This window comes from Pollicipes pollicipes, unplaced genomic scaffold (assembly GCF_011947565.3).
Source record: "Pollicipes pollicipes isolate AB1234 unplaced genomic scaffold, Ppol_2.1 Scaffold_4219;HRSCAF=4965_pilon_pilon_pilon, whole genome shotgun sequence".
NCBI classification, from domain to species: domain Eukaryota; kingdom Metazoa; phylum Arthropoda; class Thecostraca; order Pollicipedomorpha; family Pollicipedidae; genus Pollicipes; species Pollicipes pollicipes.
This window is the reverse complement of record NW_023596448.1, coordinates 5940363-5957891: the sequence shown is the minus strand read 5'-3', so window position 1 is coordinate 5957891 and position 17529 is coordinate 5940363. Positions and strand designations below refer to the sequence as shown.

The 17529-nt window shown below is 54.9% G+C and overlaps 1 protein-coding gene across 1 annotated transcript in view; it reads right to left on the bottom strand.

Annotated features, from left to right (window-relative positions):
- Window positions 1–1579: 1579 nt before the first annotated feature.
- The window catches only part of LOC119095716 (uncharacterized), a 45115-nt gene continuing 29165 nt past the window's right edge, over window positions 1580–17529 (bottom strand). The window contains exons 2-4 of the mRNA XM_037218570.1: window positions 3177–3615; window positions 1938–2488; window positions 1580–1763 (exon numbers count right to left, since the gene is read on the bottom strand). Of these exons, the coding sequence (XP_037074465.1) occupies window positions 1580–1763; window positions 1938–2488; window positions 3177–3560 (1119 nt within the window). The 5' untranslated portion in view covers window positions 3561–3615. The remainder of the gene's footprint in view (window positions 1764–1937; window positions 2489–3176; window positions 3616–17529) is intronic.

The window sequence follows — 17529 nt, the reverse complement described above, 5'->3', positions numbered from 1 at the left end:
TGCGAAGCTAAATTTACTCACTCGCTTTGGTAGAACACCATCTACAACAGAGGAGCCCAAATCCCCCACGTGAAAAATATTTGATTAGGACTACAGGCTCCCGGGTTGTACATCTGCTGACATGCATGAGTGGAGAATGCAGCTTGGCAGGGGGCAACAAAATGCCTTCAAAAGGCTCACTTCGGGCACGATCAAGAGGAAGCGTTCGCTTCAGTCGATTTAGGGCACAAACATTTGACAGCATTCTCCCCCATGTCAATACGCCAGACGCGATGCATGACCCCCAAACCATTTCTTTTGTTGACTGTCACTACAGGACAAGGGTCGCACTTTGCTGTCACAGACGGCATCATCATAGTCTGCAAGGGCAGGGGTGGCTGCTCGCCACACCACATCCCTCGCAGAACACCGCTCCACAAGGCTAACGGCACTTGAGCGGGAGCATATCCAGCGGAGGCGGGCCACAACGGCAGTGGCGGACAGCCCCGTCACCTGCCGACGAGCCGCCTCCGCCCAACCTCCAACAGAGGGCCCACACAGGTCATCACCATCCGAATCACTCGGGCAAACTGGCCGCCGCAGTCGCCACCGGCGGGCTAATGGTCTCCGGACGGGCCCGGGCGAGACTGACCAGGGGGGGGGGGGGGGCGGGGACACTTGCCGCAGTCGCCACCGGCGGGCCAATGGTCTCCGGACGGGTCCGGGCGGGACTGACCAGGGCGGGCGGGGACACTTGCCGTCGTCGCCGCCGGCGGGCTAATGGTCTCCGGACGGGTCCGGGCGGGACTGACCAGGGCGGGCGGGGATACTTGCCGTCGTCGCCGCCGGCGGGCTAATGGTCTCCGGACGGGTCCGGGCAGGACTGACCAGGGCGGGCGGGGACACTTGCCGTCGTCGCCACCGGCGGGCTAATGGTCTCCGGACGGGTCCGGGCGGGACTGACCAGGGCGGGCGGGGACACTTGCCGTTGTCGCCCCGGAGTATCCTGGTGAGAGATCACTGCTACGCCGCGGCACGGGAAGGCGCCGAAGCGAACGCAGGCAGAACACGCAGAGCACAGGCAGAACACGTTGAGCACCCCGCCCTTTCCCGCCACATTTGCGGCTCAAAAACGCGACGCCGACGCAGCAACAGTTTACGCACGCCGGCTATGTAAGAACACAGCACTTATTCGACGATCAAAATTCGGCGGAAAAACGACAACAAACCGCGCAACACGTCGTCAGCCATGCGCCCCGAGCAAGGCCATGTGTCAGCATCAAGCTCAGGAGAAGAGATCTCCTTAGACGTGACGCCCGACGTCATACTACACAGCAGCATTACACATGGCATCGAGCAGAGCATTCCAAGGGCCGCCAGTGCGCCGCTACGAACGTCGCCGCGAAACTCGCCACCGCGTCGAACGTGCCCTCGACGCGTTTGGTGCCTTCACGTGGTGCCATTCGCGGCCCGAGAGCACCAAGCGCTCGCTGCGCAGGGCACCAAGCAACACCAGCGACGCCACACACTCGCAGCCCCACACGCACCCTCACAGCACCACAGCGCGGTCCCCGGCCGGTCACGGCGGCGGGCGGAGCCGTCAGCAGCACTCGCCACTGTCCGCATCGAACGTCAGCCGTCGCCGGCCGGACTCGTCCCACTCCTCGTCCATCCAGTGGACGGGCACGTGCTCGCCGCGCGTCAGGTCGGCCTCGTGGCGCGTGAGGAAGTCGCCGCCGTCCGTGTCCATGTCCTCGGCGGCGCTGATCTGACAGGACAGGCCGCTGTTGGCCGCGTCGCCGCCCAGGCCGTCGCGCACGCACGCCACGCCGCCAGTCGGCGCCACCTGCACGCAGAGTCTCTGGCCCGGCGGGCACGGCTCGCCAAAGCCGCCGCACAGCGCCGCACTGAAGCTGGGCCCGCGCGCGCCACGTGGCGGCACGGGTTCCGCCGCTGGCGCTGGCGCCGACGCCGGCTCCAGGGGTGGCGCGCCTTCCAGCCGCGCGCGCACGAAGTGGAAGTGCTCCAGCACGCGGCGCGTCTCAGCCTCGCTGAAGCCGTACGCAACGCACAGCTGCAGCAGCTGCTGCGCGTCCACAGACAGCACCTCGAGCGCGTCGCCGGTGGCCGGCAGGTGGCGCCCTATCCGCCGGCTGGGCGGCGGCTGCAGCAGCTCCAGCTCTCGCAGAAGGTGGCCATATTTCGACGGGTCGCTGAAGTATTGGCGACGCACGTCGATCTCGTACAGGCTTTGCGTGAGCACGATCTCGTGCGTCAGGTCGCGCACGGCGTGCACGAGCACGGTCTCGCCGGACTCGTCGTCGCGCGCGACGAGCGACACCTCGCCTGTCTCGGCGTCGATGGTGGTGCCCTCTGCGCCGTCGCCGAGCACCACCGTCTGGATGTCGTCGGTGCTCCGGCTGGCGGCGTTGCACAGGAATGTGATGTCCTGCTTGCTCGGGTTCGTGCCTATCTCTGTTGACAGCCAGAAGCGGGAGATCGCGAACACCTGACGGAGAGACGTGTCGTGTGAGAACAGCTGACGGGGAGACGTGCCGTGTCGGAACACCTGACGGAGGGACGTGCCGTGTGAGAACGCCTGACGGAAACGCGTACCGTACGAGAACACCTAATGGAAACACGTGTCGTGTGAGGGCCGGTGTGCCAGTTGTGGACCGCTCAACGCTGTCTAGACGGTGCAAGCGATGTCGAAAGTGCAAGATCGTCAAGACCACTTGGAAAGTGTGAGATCTTCTCGTATCACAGCCGACTGTGATGAATGCATGAACTTGAGACTCGTATGTTTCCGACATGGTACTATAATGATCGCCTTGTCACGTGAATGGTACAGTTTTGAAACCAACCCAAAGGCCTCGAAGTTCGTTCACGAAGTTTGTCAATGTTTGTACTTTTTACAACCAAGGACACCATGTTTACCAAAGGACACGTTAACTTGCGTCATTTGGCGCTTGAATCCAGCGGAAGACAATCTGCAAAATATCGTATTTGCTCCCCACCAAAAGCAGCACAACAATAACAAACAGCAATAATAGTTATAAAGTAAAGTGATACGTATATAATAATCATATGACACGAATATAATCAAAAGATAATATATCGTGAAATATAGCGTGGCAAGAAACAATACATTAAACCTACAACAATGAGTAACCTGCACCCTGGACTAAAACACCCACCTCATCCATATGATTGTGGTTTTCGACGCCGCACCGTTTGGCGGCGCCACCAGCGGCCTGGGGCGGCGGCTCGTCCGGCTGCTGCGCCCCCTGACCGGCCGTCTCGCTGCAGCGCGTCAGGAAGCCGACGATGTGCCGGAGAATGCCGATGGAGGCGTTGGTGGTGCGCAACAGCGCCACCACGCCGCACGGAAAGCTGGGGGTGTTGGGCAGGAACGCCCACCAGGGCGGCCCGAACACGGACGGCCCCCACCAGGCGCGCTCGCTGCGCTCCTGACGCGGCCACATGAACGGGTTGGTAACGCGGTAGCCGTTGTAGCGTGCCACCGCGCCGTTGTACGGTTTGTAGCGCGAGCCGCGGCAGCGGGGTCCCGACGTCGCCATCTCTCGGCGGCGAGCCGAACTACCGGCGGACCACGGAGTGACGCTCGGCGCTGATCTGTAATGGAGGGAGGGAGTTAGGCTTCGCTACAGGTTCAAAGTGGGAGGGGATTTTATCGAGAAGTCGTCTGGGAGCTGGATTACGACAGTGGTCCTATCACAAGATCGTTATATTCATCAAAAAAATTAAATAAATAAATGCGTCAAATTCATTAAAAAAGTAAAGCTAGGTATAAAAACGAGCACCCGTGCTACTTGGTCAACACAAATGTGGTGTGGAAAGCGCGTGATGGTGGGAAATCACGTGACTTGCAACTTCCAAGGGCTGAATTTAAACAGTTGGGCATGCAGCAGCACCAAGAACCAAACAATCTGGAATATGTCACCACTCGTACAACTGTGTGCGACAGTCCCCACAACAATCCCACTCAGATTTTCTACATCATATGCATTAGTAGACGTCACCTCACGATCTGACTTCCGTCAGAACAAGCATCTGAGGGGAGAGGAGATCAATGCATTAAATCCGGCTCCGTACCGTACGTGTTCAGCAAATATGTGCAAACGGCACCAAATATGCACCAAACATGAACTAAAACCAGTATGCTTGAATGACCAATTGAGTTGGAGTATGCAGGGTTCTTAACGCAAAATCGCACCGACAGTTGGACGGCTATAAAAATGATGCATTCATACCGTTATCTTAGAGGGCACTGCACTTCGCATGCCCCGTTGCCGGGCAACCAAGTGAAGGCCGAGAGTGCCCAGGACGTCCTCCTGGCCCAACATTTGCGTCCAGCTCAACGGGAGAAAGTGGTTCACGACAAGTGACGAGTCATCCTGGGAAAGTCGCATATGGGTGTCGACAGCCGCGCTAGCATGAGTAGATAAAGTGAAAGCGTCACATAAAGAGCTCCAATAAAGGAAAGATCCACAGGCGCTTGGATCTATTCATCTGTGCATGCTCACGACTAAAGGCCAAACGGAAAGCTCGTGAACGGGTGGAGTTTCGCCACTTCAAAATCCATCCGCTAATTCACAGATGGAACTACATGACAAATGACGCGGTACGAGGCAGGTCTGGCCAAAAGGTCCGCATACCCATATTTAGGCCTGGTATTTCTAGAGCCTTGGGTCAGGTCTCACATTTTAAGTCGGATCCGAGTCGATGAATTTGTCATGATTTATAATGTTCACAGTGAAGGCACAAAAATGAAAGACATGAATGACACGCAGGCATTTTGGGTGGATGTTGACCAAAAAAGAGGGCCGCACTTCCGAGCGAGTTCGCGACCCAGAATCCCTCGGCTCAGGCTACAGCGTCCTGTCTTCGAGATCGGTTCCGAGAAGGGAGGTATTGGCCACTTTTGGGTCGATAACCGGTGCCCATACAGGTTGGGGAGTGTTGCGGTCCGCTGGTTAGATTCGCCGAGAGCATGCAGTGACCTTGACGTTTTTATCTGCTGTCGTCATTGGGATCAGGCGCCAATCCTAAACGTCCCCGAACGGTCACGTCCATGGTTTGTGCACAGAGGCACGTACTCGTGTGCACGCATCCAAGCACACCAAGGATTGTGCGCGCGGAGACACGCGCTCGTGTGCACACATCCAAGCACACCAAGGATTGTGCGAGCGGAGACACGTACTCGTGTGCACACATCCAAGCACACCAAGCATTGTGCGCGCGAAGGCACGTACTCGTGTGCACGCATCCAAGCACACTAAGGATTGTGCGCGCGGAGACACGTACTCGTGTGCACGCATCCAAGCACACTAAGGATTGTGCGCGCGGAGACACGTACTCGTGTGCACGCATCCAAGCACACTAAGGATTGTGCGCGCGGAGACACGTACTCGTGTGCAACGCATCCAAGCACACTAAGGATTGCCCTTAAATTATATGCCGTCCGTGAGTTTCGTGTCGCGTTTATTTACCCAATCTCTAGATGCAGAGTCTCGCGTGACACACACCATTACGTACGGCCTAATATGGAGTTGCCACGGTGATGTGGATGACGTCGGGGTGAGGTGAATGGAAAATTTGTATTGTTACAGGGAGCGCTCCATTTTCTATAAGTTGTTAGACTGGAATAGTCATCTTGAAGATCATTCTGTGCAGTTCACAGCTCCGTCTTTCTTAAGACCTAAACCCCTCTAGTTTCTGAGCTTCACACCCACGAGGGTAGGGAGACTATTTCGGGGAGACTATTTCAGTCATCTCGGCATTCGCAACGTTATGACTTCACACCGTCATAAAAACGTTATTAAAATCATACCTTTCCATACACCATGAGGCAATCAAGGCCAGGAAAAAGGTCATTGCCGCGACATTCATATCTGACGTTCGTGGGCACGATTTCCAGAAATGACGACTGTCAATTGGCTCTCAAGAAATGTTGCACGAGGTACAATAACGTAATCAAACAATGACGTACCGCGGAGAATATTTACTAAACAGAGAAACTGTGTTGCCTAGAGAAGCCTCTTCAGCTTAAAAGTATGTCAATAGTTAGAAGTGAGCTTGTTTCATCACATCTGATGATCGGTTTAGTATCTTTAAATATGAAACATTCCCTTCAATACAAGGTTCACTCGATGCTGCATTGGCTTGGCTGCAGAGTTTACTGAGGCAAGTGATGTGGGGATGAGTGCAGTATGCCACCATGTCATAAATTTCATCCCGTCATAAATTTCATTGGTCCGTTTGTTCATTCCAGCTGAGAAAAGACCTCTTCAATCAACAACTTTCGGCATCGTCTAGAAAATAACAAGCTTAGCATTCCTTGGCAGCCTGAAAAAGATGGCGAGCCTTGATGAACTGGGAAAATGCACGCGCTGAAGTGTCCTAGACAATCTGTCAGTCAACACCTAGCGTTCGTGCAGAGGTCGTCAGCACATCCGCTCTAGTGCTGTCAGTTATCCTCCACACATCTCAGCTTCCCCTCCGACCGCCACCGGCCGCCATTAAAGCCACCGTCCCACCTCGCAGCGCCCAACCCGCGCCCTCACCTCGCGCGCGCGCCGCCTGGACGCACGACCCGGGCCCACTCCAGTCCCGCCCACGACAGGCGTTGCGTCAGCCGTCCGACGCCCGTTATAGGTGGCGCCACGAGCGCGGTCGGCGTGGCATCATCTCGGCGCCAGCTGACGCCCGCGGGGAGGGCGCGCCCCGGCAGATAGCGCGGAGCGCTGATTTCCGGGCCGCTTCGACAAAGGCCCCTCGTGCGACCGCTGCAGGTGCGGATGCGCCCGATGAGCACGACACGCGTCGCATGCGTGGTAGGCGAAAGTGGGCACTAGTCGGCACGTCTCCAGGTGTACGACAATTACGGATTGTTGTTAATAAGATGTGGTCTGTATGAAAGAGCAGGTATTCCAGTTTGTTCCCATCGTTGTTGTTACAGCCATATGTGCGCAATAGTGACAAGCTCACCGCAAAGGAGGATGCTGATGAGAACGGTGACCGCATACGTCAAGCGCCCGTGCATGCGATCCAAGGGTCAAAGGGATTGGAAGCTCCCGCCATGGTCATCATACCAGTCTCAGACAAAGACTTGTGATCTATTCAGGGCCCATGCTGCTTGGTGGCATGACAATACAGCCATCTGCCAAGCCCTTGCAGCCGTTTTGTTCAAGGTGAACTCGGATGACAGAAAATGACATGTGATGGGAACACTAACATCTTCACTGAGCTACCATTAAAAACTCACGTCGGATTATTTTAAGTTGTCAATGACTGGCACCTGAGCATAATTTCCAGGCAGTCACCATTTCAATACTCGGGAAAAGAAAAGCAAGGACGCGGGACAGGGGTGGCGGATAGGGGGAGGGGAAGAGGGACAGCCGACCACAATTCAAGATTACATAACATTAGGCCCATGGCGCCGCGTCCAAAAACGGCACAACCACCGGGTTGGCCCTCAAATGCAGAACACGTCACCAGTGACGCGAGGAGTGGCGTGAGTTCGCACTGCAGCGAGGCGCTCTTCCTCCCCAAACAAGCACTGATCCTCGGCGAACAGTGCGGCAGGTTGTTGCCGTTTTTCAACGTGGTGATTGATTGGGCTTGAATAGAGTTTTACAAAGCCAGCGTAGTGCCGGGCTTTACCACTAGCGACAGCGCAAATTACGAACTCATTGAGGAAACAACCGCGCAAATGACCGTCGATCAGTTATCAACTGCCGTCAACCAGGATGTAACGATAACGAATTAGCCGGGCTTCCGTTCCATCACTGTCAAGCAGTATCCGGAAGGATGCCGAGTACTTAACGCTGCGACGTACCGCTTCAAAGAAACAAAATCTTTGGTAAGGACATTACGGCCCCTCCTTATTGTGCTCCTCCGAATCCCGCATCCATCCTTACCCACATCAAAAGCGTTCAACAACATAAGCATGAAAGAGTTGCCCACGCGCTGGTCTGTCCATATGAAAACCCCGACCCAAAAAGGGAGCGTGCGCTGGAGCCTGACGTAGAAACCCAGTTCAAACTGCAGCGACATTGTGCAAGCAGGCCGATTTGTCAAAACCGTCGTCCAATACTCACCTCATTACCATGAATGCGAAGAGGGCAGTGATATGATTATCGTACCGACCACTGGCCTAATTGCAGCATGACATCCCCTTCATACCGACCGGAAGGCCAAATCATGCAGGAAGGGACTCCACATTATCCGTTTGCTATCCGTGTAATTATTTCCGTGTAATTATTCAGATGCTATGTCATACGACAAATAGCCTGGCTATGGAATCAATTTATCGATGTTATGCCGACTCAACAACACAGCCGAATATATTCCCGTTGCCATGGCGATTCTGAGTGCCCAAACCAACGTTCATGACCCAAATTGTACGGTGCTCGGTGCCGACAGCCATGATGGTTCAAATCTATATCAAACTACACGATTACAGACCCTTGATGACACCGCCATGCCAGGCGGAACGCGTGTTGACTAAGTGGCATCGACATTGTTATCGCGGCCCGTCACATGTGCGCCCCGGACTGGGCGAATGTTGACCTTGTAAGGTCATATGGCCAATCTGCAGCTCGTTTCATCGTGAAGCGACGGTTCATATCTCGTCTGTCTTGTTCAAACATTTGTTCACGTTGAACATGAAGCCATATGACGGTGACCTCGGGGGGAGTAGATGCAGGGATGGATCAACTTGCGGGGCAAAGGTCAACCGTGCAACACATTGACCTTTCGGAAGAACGCTTGAGAAGTTTGGCGTTTTTATATGAAATGCATTGCGACAAAGCAAATCACGCATTCCACGCAGCCAGGGGTGTAATGCGGTGGCAGTGTATCTTAATAATATGAGACGGTCAAGGAAAACCCTACAGAACTCAGCCTTGAACCATGGACCCCCCTCCCCCCCTAAATTGGCACGCGCACTAACCGCCTGCACCACCGCGGTAGTTCAAAAAATAGAAAATTGATAACCACTTGGCTTCTGTTATCTTGACCTGCCCATTCCTGGAAGCAACTCAGCTTCTATGGGGGAAAAATGTACAATCTATAAAAAAATTACTTGATCATTTTCTTTGTTTCGTTTTCGTTCATTTTTTGTTTTCGTTTCGTTTTTCTGATAAAGATGACCCTCATCTAAAGATTGCGTCTCAACGTCTCATGACACTCAGCATGCTCAGAAGGCTGGACAGATCAACGTGGAGTCTGCGCTGAAACTTTTCTGGCTGAGCGGTAATCGCCAATGACGCGATGTTGGAAGGCATCACGCTATGTGGAGGATGCATCGCACGAACAATAGTTGACAAGCTGACATGGATAAAGCTATATGAGCTATGCACCTGAAATCAACACTGAGCCACAATACTGTCGAAAACTTGACCGCATGTTTTATAACTATCACAAACCAAAACTAGCAACAGCGACCACAACAGTGGCTTACTGCAGTTGACATGGACAATATATAAGTAACCTACAGAAAGACCATTTTAACTCGCGCTGAAATCAGCTCCCAGCCACCATCCAAAACACAACGAGAACATGCCAATTTTTCCAATTGGCCACACGCTCTTTGCCTCCGTAATATTATGCCACGAACTCTGCACCGCAATGCCCGTGCCACCCTGGGCACCGTTTTCTGTGAAGCCCACGTTGAATATTACAGCAGAGACGACGTCTGCGCCACTAAACACAGCGCAAGGCCATGCGGCGCGTGGAGTCCCCGTAAACAAAGCCGGGCTTGTCTGGCCAACAGAAACCACACATCGGGCGCCACCGACGCATTTGCCAGGCATTACACCACAACACCGGCCAGGCCACTCAGCCTCGTTCCGAGGTCACGTGCCTCTGTATCAGTCGCTTCCCTTGCAATGGGCAAACACTCAAATCTGAGGAGCTGATTGTGTGGTGTCTCAAGCGCCGTTGATCACGGCATGAACATGTGATGTTGGTGCACGGAGAGCTACCATGCTACGCAGTCTCGTCATAGTAGAGTCGACTACGCAACGCATCAGCGGAGCGGCCCACACCAGCTGCGAAAACGCCGCCGGAGCGTGACTGCACACAGACGTGGCGTCCGCATTTCGCACATCGCAGGTGTTCCCACGCGCCGAACTGCGTCCCAGCACGCCACCGGTGCACGGTGGCGTCACGCCACTGCGGCGCGCCACCGGCGCCGAGCGCCACGTGACGGTCACGTGACGCTCTGTGGCGACGCCCATCCGTCGTGCACGTGAGCACGCTCCCAGTACGGCCTCCGTTGCGGGGTCGTATGTCACACGCCATGCAGACACGTCCTGCTGCGGCCCGCCGCGGTCTGCTACTGACGCCGAAACTAGGCCTGGTCACCCGATCGACGGTCGCCCATGGTCGATGGCTCACGTCTGGTGGTCGCTGCCTCCATCGCCTACGTTTGACACATGTCTCGTCAGGCGAGGTTAGTTTCTATCGGCGACATCTCATTAACAAATGGATAGACACGCCAGGTTTACGGATCTCGACCTGATGACAAATCACTGCTCAGGTGTCGTACGCGGGACGTTCACGTTCTCTTTCTCATGCATACATCTTTCTTCTTTCGTCAATTATTGACACTGACGTTGCAATACGGCGCAATACCCTCACGGAGTAGGTATTGGCTTCACCAACGTAGACCCTAGGGAAAGGCGGTGCGACAGTGGTGTGCTGGCACTGGAGAGCAGCACTCGTAATAAAGCGTTACGGCCGATCCCGCCGAAGCCTATGCACAAATGACAATCTCGTGGCTGTTTTGCACAATACGAGGCCGTAAAGCCGCCTTCGATGAAATCGACTCACCCCGTTGAAAGACAAACATGCAAATGGAATAGCCTCTTGTCTCGACTCCTTCCAATTACGCCGAGTTAGCGCCACCACCAGCGCCTCTCGGACCTCGCGGCGCAGCGAGGCCGGCTCGGCAGCGAGGCCGGCTCGGCAGCGAGGCCAGCTCGGCAGCGAAGCCGGCCCGGCAGCGAGGCCGGTCCGGACTTGTCCCCTGCTGGCCCCTCAGGTCGCCGACTCCCGTGACGTCGGCGGAGCGCCGCAAGGCCTTATCATGCTGACGCATGGTCCAGCGACGTCAGCGAGCATTCCCAGAAGCCCCAGATGGACGCCGACGGCCTCGGGGGACTGCACAGACGCCGCATAGCTACAGGCCGGACAAGCCGGGTGGCCGCGGTTCGCAAGGTGTCGCGCATGTCCAGGCCAGGGGCGGCGCCACGAACTTCTCGGTGGGTGGGCAGACGTGTTACCATCACGGCTTCCGCCGCGCACGGGATCTCCACCACGCATTTCTTTGATATGCGTGGTGGGGATGCATGGCAATGCTGCTCCTATAAAACCATATATCACGCATTAAATGTCACGGTAATTGCACATTCGTGACGCACGATGTGTACAGTACATTAGAGGAAAGGAAGAGAAATATGACATTTCGGAGGGTGGATAGGCCGGTATTATTGGTTGACGTTCGCCGTTAAGGCCTGCCCTTCTCAGGATACAGAGCGATCCTATTGCATGACGGTCTCAGTTATGTCTGCAGCTACTGTTGAATGCAGTAATCGATGCGCATACGTACGCCTCTAAGGGGCACCGGCGATGGTGAAGTTATTCTTACCCTACAACATGTCACCTGACACTCTTCTAAAGCCCCGGTGAATCAACCTCTTGTAAATGTGTGGTAACATAATTAAGCGCGTGACACACGGGCGCAAGTCCCCTGAGGCTTCTTTCTCACCAATCTCCTCCCTCCCGCACCAATTTTCACTTCCCATCTTGCAATCGTGTGAAAACGTTGCATATTCCACAGTTCACACGTAGTCCCTCATAGTCCCTTGGCATATGAGCGCCGCACACGAGTGATATCACATCTTGGGTTTCTTATATTTGCATCGTAACAAAATCCTGGCTGTGCACCAGGTGCGTCAGAGCACTCACAAGGCCCCAGCGAAATTTTCCAGTTCTCCAGTTTTCCAGTGCCTCAAAGCTCTGACGGTTTTATTTTCATTACTAATCCCTGTATTCTTGGGACCTCTTGAACAGCATTGGCAAATTCCGTAGGTAGTAGGCATATAGATAACAGCTTTCAGTTGTCGCCGATTACAATATTGACATTCGCCGAACCTCCTTGCCGCATCAACGCCACGAACCAAGTGTTTAAACATGCGATGGCCTTCAACGCCTACACAAAAGATAAGGGCGTGCAACAAGACATTTCCCATTTTCGCCCACTCCGGCCACCCAGTGGCACTGACTGCCACTCCAAACATTCCGGGCAAGGGTGTTGGGCTGGGGCGGCTTCGCCACGACTTTACCGCGGGCCTTGCCGCTCGGAGCTTCGACCGTTCGTGCCGCGTTTTCGTCGCGGCGCGTGATGGCCGCCCCTCTCTTCGCCGCCCCCCACACTCGCCGGTCCGGCTTCGCCCCTGCCCGCCCCTCTCTCCGCCGGCCCCCACACTCGCCGTTCCGGCTCCGCCCCTGCCCGCCCCGAGTCTGCGCCGCGGCGCGGCTGTTCTGTATTCCGTGGGAGTCCCGGCCTCAGGCGGCGTGCACTCGCAGCCCGAGGTCACGCTGTTCACACTGAGCGTGCGCGCCCGGGCGGGTCCCGCCGGCGCAGGGTGGGACCCAGCGTCCGGGCTGGCGGGTCGTAAACGACGTGAGACCAGGGGCGCACGAACGCCTCAAAATATGGGCAGGGGGAGGAAGTCCCTGAGATTTTTGTCAGGCATCACCACACCGGGTAGACGCTTGATTTTGTATTAAAGGTGAGCGAGATGGAATCCTCTGCGTTCAGTCACGTCACCACAGGCTTCAAGGCCGAGGAGGCAAAATGTGCGTTGCACGGGAGGGCGACCAGGGGCGTGCAGAACCGAAAATAACACAACCTGCCCCATTACCCCCTCTCTAAGGTGGGAAAACTCTTCGGATTTGGTAGATTTCGTCTTTAGTTGACGGGCAAGGGCGCAGGCTGTCTCGCTGACCCCCCCCCCCCCCCTCCCTGACGGCGCTCATGGTCTACGCAAGGCTCGGGCGACCCTGGCTGCCAATAACCAGCGCGCTCCCCTCCCCTCCCCCAGCCCACCTCTAGCTGCATTCCCCGGCGGTGACCTTCCAGCTGCATTCCCCGGCGGTGACCTTCCAGGGCCACCCCAGGTCTGGCCAGGGCAATTGATCTTGTCACGGCGCGCCGCGCAAGGTCGCTGCGAGCGCGGGTTGCCCGTCCCCTCCCCCCTCCCTCCCCCCCCCGCCTCCCCCCTCGGTGCGGTGCACACTTATCGCCGCGGCGAGACGGCCGCGTCGCAGGAAGCCCGCGCGGAAATCACGCGACAGCGCGCCGAGATTGCCGCAGCGTTCACCGGTATGGAGCTGGGCGGAGATGCGCGACGGGGAAAGCGAGGCGATAGTAGCCGGGGATCGGCGCTTCTTTGAAATGTGACGTCAAAGTGCACTGGGTTAGTACACTGCACTGGGATATCTTAATTTTCTTCAGCTACATTTGTGTTTGCACCTGGTTGTTGAGGGAGTACTTACGTGATGGCATTTAAGCTTGTGGGGTTTTGTCGCTTAGCCGCTAACGGACAAGTTATATGGGTGAAGGTAGCGCGTAAAGGGTATACTCTTCGAGAAAATTCACAACTTGGATTTTGTTTGAAGCCAAGAATTGCAGAACGAGCTGTCCACATTTGCGACCAAAACTGCATAAATTTAGAGGACAACCACTTACAGTCAGATCCCAGTCAAACTGTGCACGTACCATTTACTGCAAAAAAACAACAAAAAACGATCATCTTCGTCCAAACGGCCGAAATGGTCCAATAAACATGTAAGTATAATGTACGGAACAGCGAATTAACCAGGAGCAGGAAGCGGCTGGCACGGCTCGTATAGCGTATGCAATCAGCGGCGGGCGCGGCTGCTTGACGACTCTACCGAAGGTCACGTGATAAGTTATGCAGCGAAGCGTGCATCCCTCTCTCTGCACCTGCCCCCCTGGTGCTCCGTCCCCCCGCTTCTCTTTCCGCGTTCCGAAGGCAGAAATTTCCGAGCAGCGTCATGGAAGGCACGTTTCAGTTTCATTTGAATGTGCCTGCGATTTACATGCCGCTACCGATCCGCATTACCGCGTTACCGCATTCTCCTAAGAACATGGATACCATCGTGGTATCTGAATGGACTTTTGACACGTTCTGGGGGGGGGGGAGGGGGGAGTCGGCATGTCAAACCATTAACAATGAGTCTATTTAGGCTTTATTTTAAACGGTCTACCGGCACATTCGACGTTGGATTCAAATAAATAAACATCTCACTGCACATATTTCAGTGGTCTCCCAATTAAAGCTGCGTGAAAGCGTTGATTAAAACATGGCTACGTGATTTTGATTTATATTTTTAAAAACTCTATACCTTACCAAAAGTATATTCATCGGTTACTCCGTTAACGCTGTGAGTAAGCGGCGATAGAAAAGTTATTATTGGTGTTGTTAGTCATATTTTTAAGGTTACAAATAGTCTTTCGGAGGGAACATCTACCGAGAGCTGGCACCGCGCCCGCGGCGCAGACAGGACCCGCGACCGCATAGCAGCCATCCCCACATTGCCGCCATAAAGGCCTCACAAAAAGCGTCACTGATTTCGCAACGCCTTAATCCGCAGCGGATCGCGCATGGTCCCGAAACCTGTCCACCGTCGCCCATGTGGCTACCATCTGGGCGACAACCCGACATCAGAGCCGGCCAGACCAGCGCCGTCACGCCCGGCAGCACGGCGGCGCAGCTCCACGAGCTGGGCGCGGCAGCGGCCCGGCCGCGCAGCTTGCGCCAAAGCTCGCGCAGCTCGCGCAGAAGATCGCACAGTCGTGCCGAGGCTCACGCAGCTCGCGCTGAAGCCCACGCAACTCGCGCCGAAGCTCGCACTAAAGCTCGCGCAGCTCGCGCTGAATCTCGCGCAGCTTGTGCCGAAGCTTGCGCTGAAGCTAGCGCAGCTTGCGCCGAAGCTTGCGCTGAAGCTCGCGCAGCTTGCGTCGAAGCTCGCGCAGCTCAGCCGCGTTATCTGACGCCAGGCTTGCAGCGCGGCGCCCGCCACCACAAAAGGCCTCCGCTGGCACGGTTCCCACCCGCGCATGGGCCATATTGTTTATCTTCCGGAACGCCGCGCGACCAGCGGAACCAAACGAGGCCGCCGAAGCCCGGCTGTGAGGCGGGGCCATGCCGTTGGCGGCGGCACCGGAACGCACCGATTTGGTGAATGTCATGTGCAGTGACATTGCGGATGTCTTTCAGACTTAATTCGCTCTCGGGATGTGGTCTAGTGCACTAATTGAGCATGCCCAGCCACCGCGTTGGGTTCGCCTCCACAAAGTGCTCACAAATTATGCACAGTGATTCGAATTATGTTCCGGATAACGCGCGCACAAGCTCCTAATATTTACTGGATAGTGGCTCATAATGTCGAAAAACTAAGAGTTTTCAACATTTCTCGGCTATTTAAGACATGTGTACCATTGGGGCTTTACGACGCACTCAGCTGCTGAGGCTATATAGCGCCGCCTGCCTCTCGCCCTGGCAGGAAGGGCGGGCACCGCGGGAAATCGAACACCTTGCCTCTGGTTTCCCAGACGTGGAGTGGTTAAGGCAGACGCGTTAACCACTACACTACCGGCACCCTAGTATCCAAGACATCATCGTAGTTGCTTCAGTCTTTTCTTCAACGCTTCGGTTCCGAGCGTGCATCAACCTGAATCGAGATGGCCGATCTCTACAGCGTACCCGTTATCCCGGACATACGTCCTCTCCGCAAGCGATAGGAGGTACAGTGCCTTGCGTATCACTGGGCAACCAATGTTCGTTTGCCTTCGCGGCGTAGCCACGAGGGGAGCTTTTGCGGCCATGCCCCTTCCCTGGAGGTGGCTGGGGTCCTTTGAGGCTGAAGGCCCCAGTGCTTTTTGGCTGTTAAACAACCAAACGATGTCAAACATAACACTAACACAGACATTCAAAAACGGTCCCACGAAACAGGAAAACAGATTTCCGAGCATAAAAAGTAAAACGAATAAAAACACGGGCCCCTATTGCGACGACGAGGGGATCCTTTGACTTAAAGGGCCCCTTGTGACTCGGTTTAGCGCCCTCTCGGGCAAAATCCCAGCCACACCACTGGATCGCCCTACTGTCGAAACCAGTTGTCTCCTATATGTATCGCACATGGCCATCCCCCGACTTTGTCATTAAATTACTGCTGTTGGGCGCCACACGTCACTATCCATGGCAGCCAATAAGATTTGAGGCAAAAACAGTTGTCCTGGTCAACTATTGTGGAATCATATGAGGGCTATGAGCCCATGTCAAAATTCAGTGAGCCCCAACTCACCCATCTTTGGCTACATCCCTAAGTGCTGCAGTGTGTCTTGGGATGATTGGTAACTACACGACCCACACCTGCTCCAACTGCCACCACGCTATCGATCTTGAGCGCCGTCCTTGTGTGACGTGTTGTATCAGCTGACTGACACGGAAACGGCTGAGCCGCAAATTTTGCCATGTGTGTAGCCATCAATGGGGGTTGTTGTCTCGTTGGGGTTTCAACTTAGGGACGCGTGATCGGCCAATAATTGTCAGGAGCATTGCCGTGGGACAGAATCGACCATACATGTTAGACAACGAAATACCAGTTTGACACTCAATGTGATCTTAGCATCTGTTGATACTAATGATAGGTGCTCGGGCTCCGTTAACCCCCACAGATCAAAACGAGAGGAGCACACAGGTCTGCTGATAGCGTTTCTCAATCACAATACCGAGAAATGTGAGCGATGAGCTCCTAGAACCAGAACGTCCGGCGACGGGAATGACTTGGCAAACCAGCCGCAGACGCGGGCGTGGCCTCCCGATCTTGGGCGCAGAAAAATAAATAGTGACGGAAGCGTCCATCTTGGGACCAACTGCAATGGACGTCCGTTGGCGCACACATCCTGTCACGAGACGCCATGTCCCTGTTCCATTAGAGAACCGCTTTTATGTGGTGCGTTCCACGGAAAGAATGATGAAATGCTTGTTTTACAAAATCGTGCAAGATCTGTCAGGCGGCTGGCACATCATTATGTTCAAAATATGCGAGTGCTTGTGCGTTCGTTTGCTGTTGACTGGACATCAATCGCTGTTCAAACGGTGAACGGCGAACAAACGTCATTGATCGGAGTGCGAAGTTAAGCAAAATGTTACTCCATGAGGACACATTCCTTCCTTTGGTATAATTGTGACGGTTCCCGCTTTTCCTGACAAAATGCGGAACAAAAACCGCCACCGGCGTGTTTCGTTTAATTAAATTTCATGATTTCCTCACTGTTAGACGATTGCGTGAATCCCCAGATTCCTTACGGCAACCAGTGTCTAGTTGCCTGTCGCGAAACTAGGAAGAATCTGGGGATCAGTTTTGGAATCAGATCAAACTCTCCGGAATCCAGATTCCGCACTGAGATGTGCTAGGGAACAACGA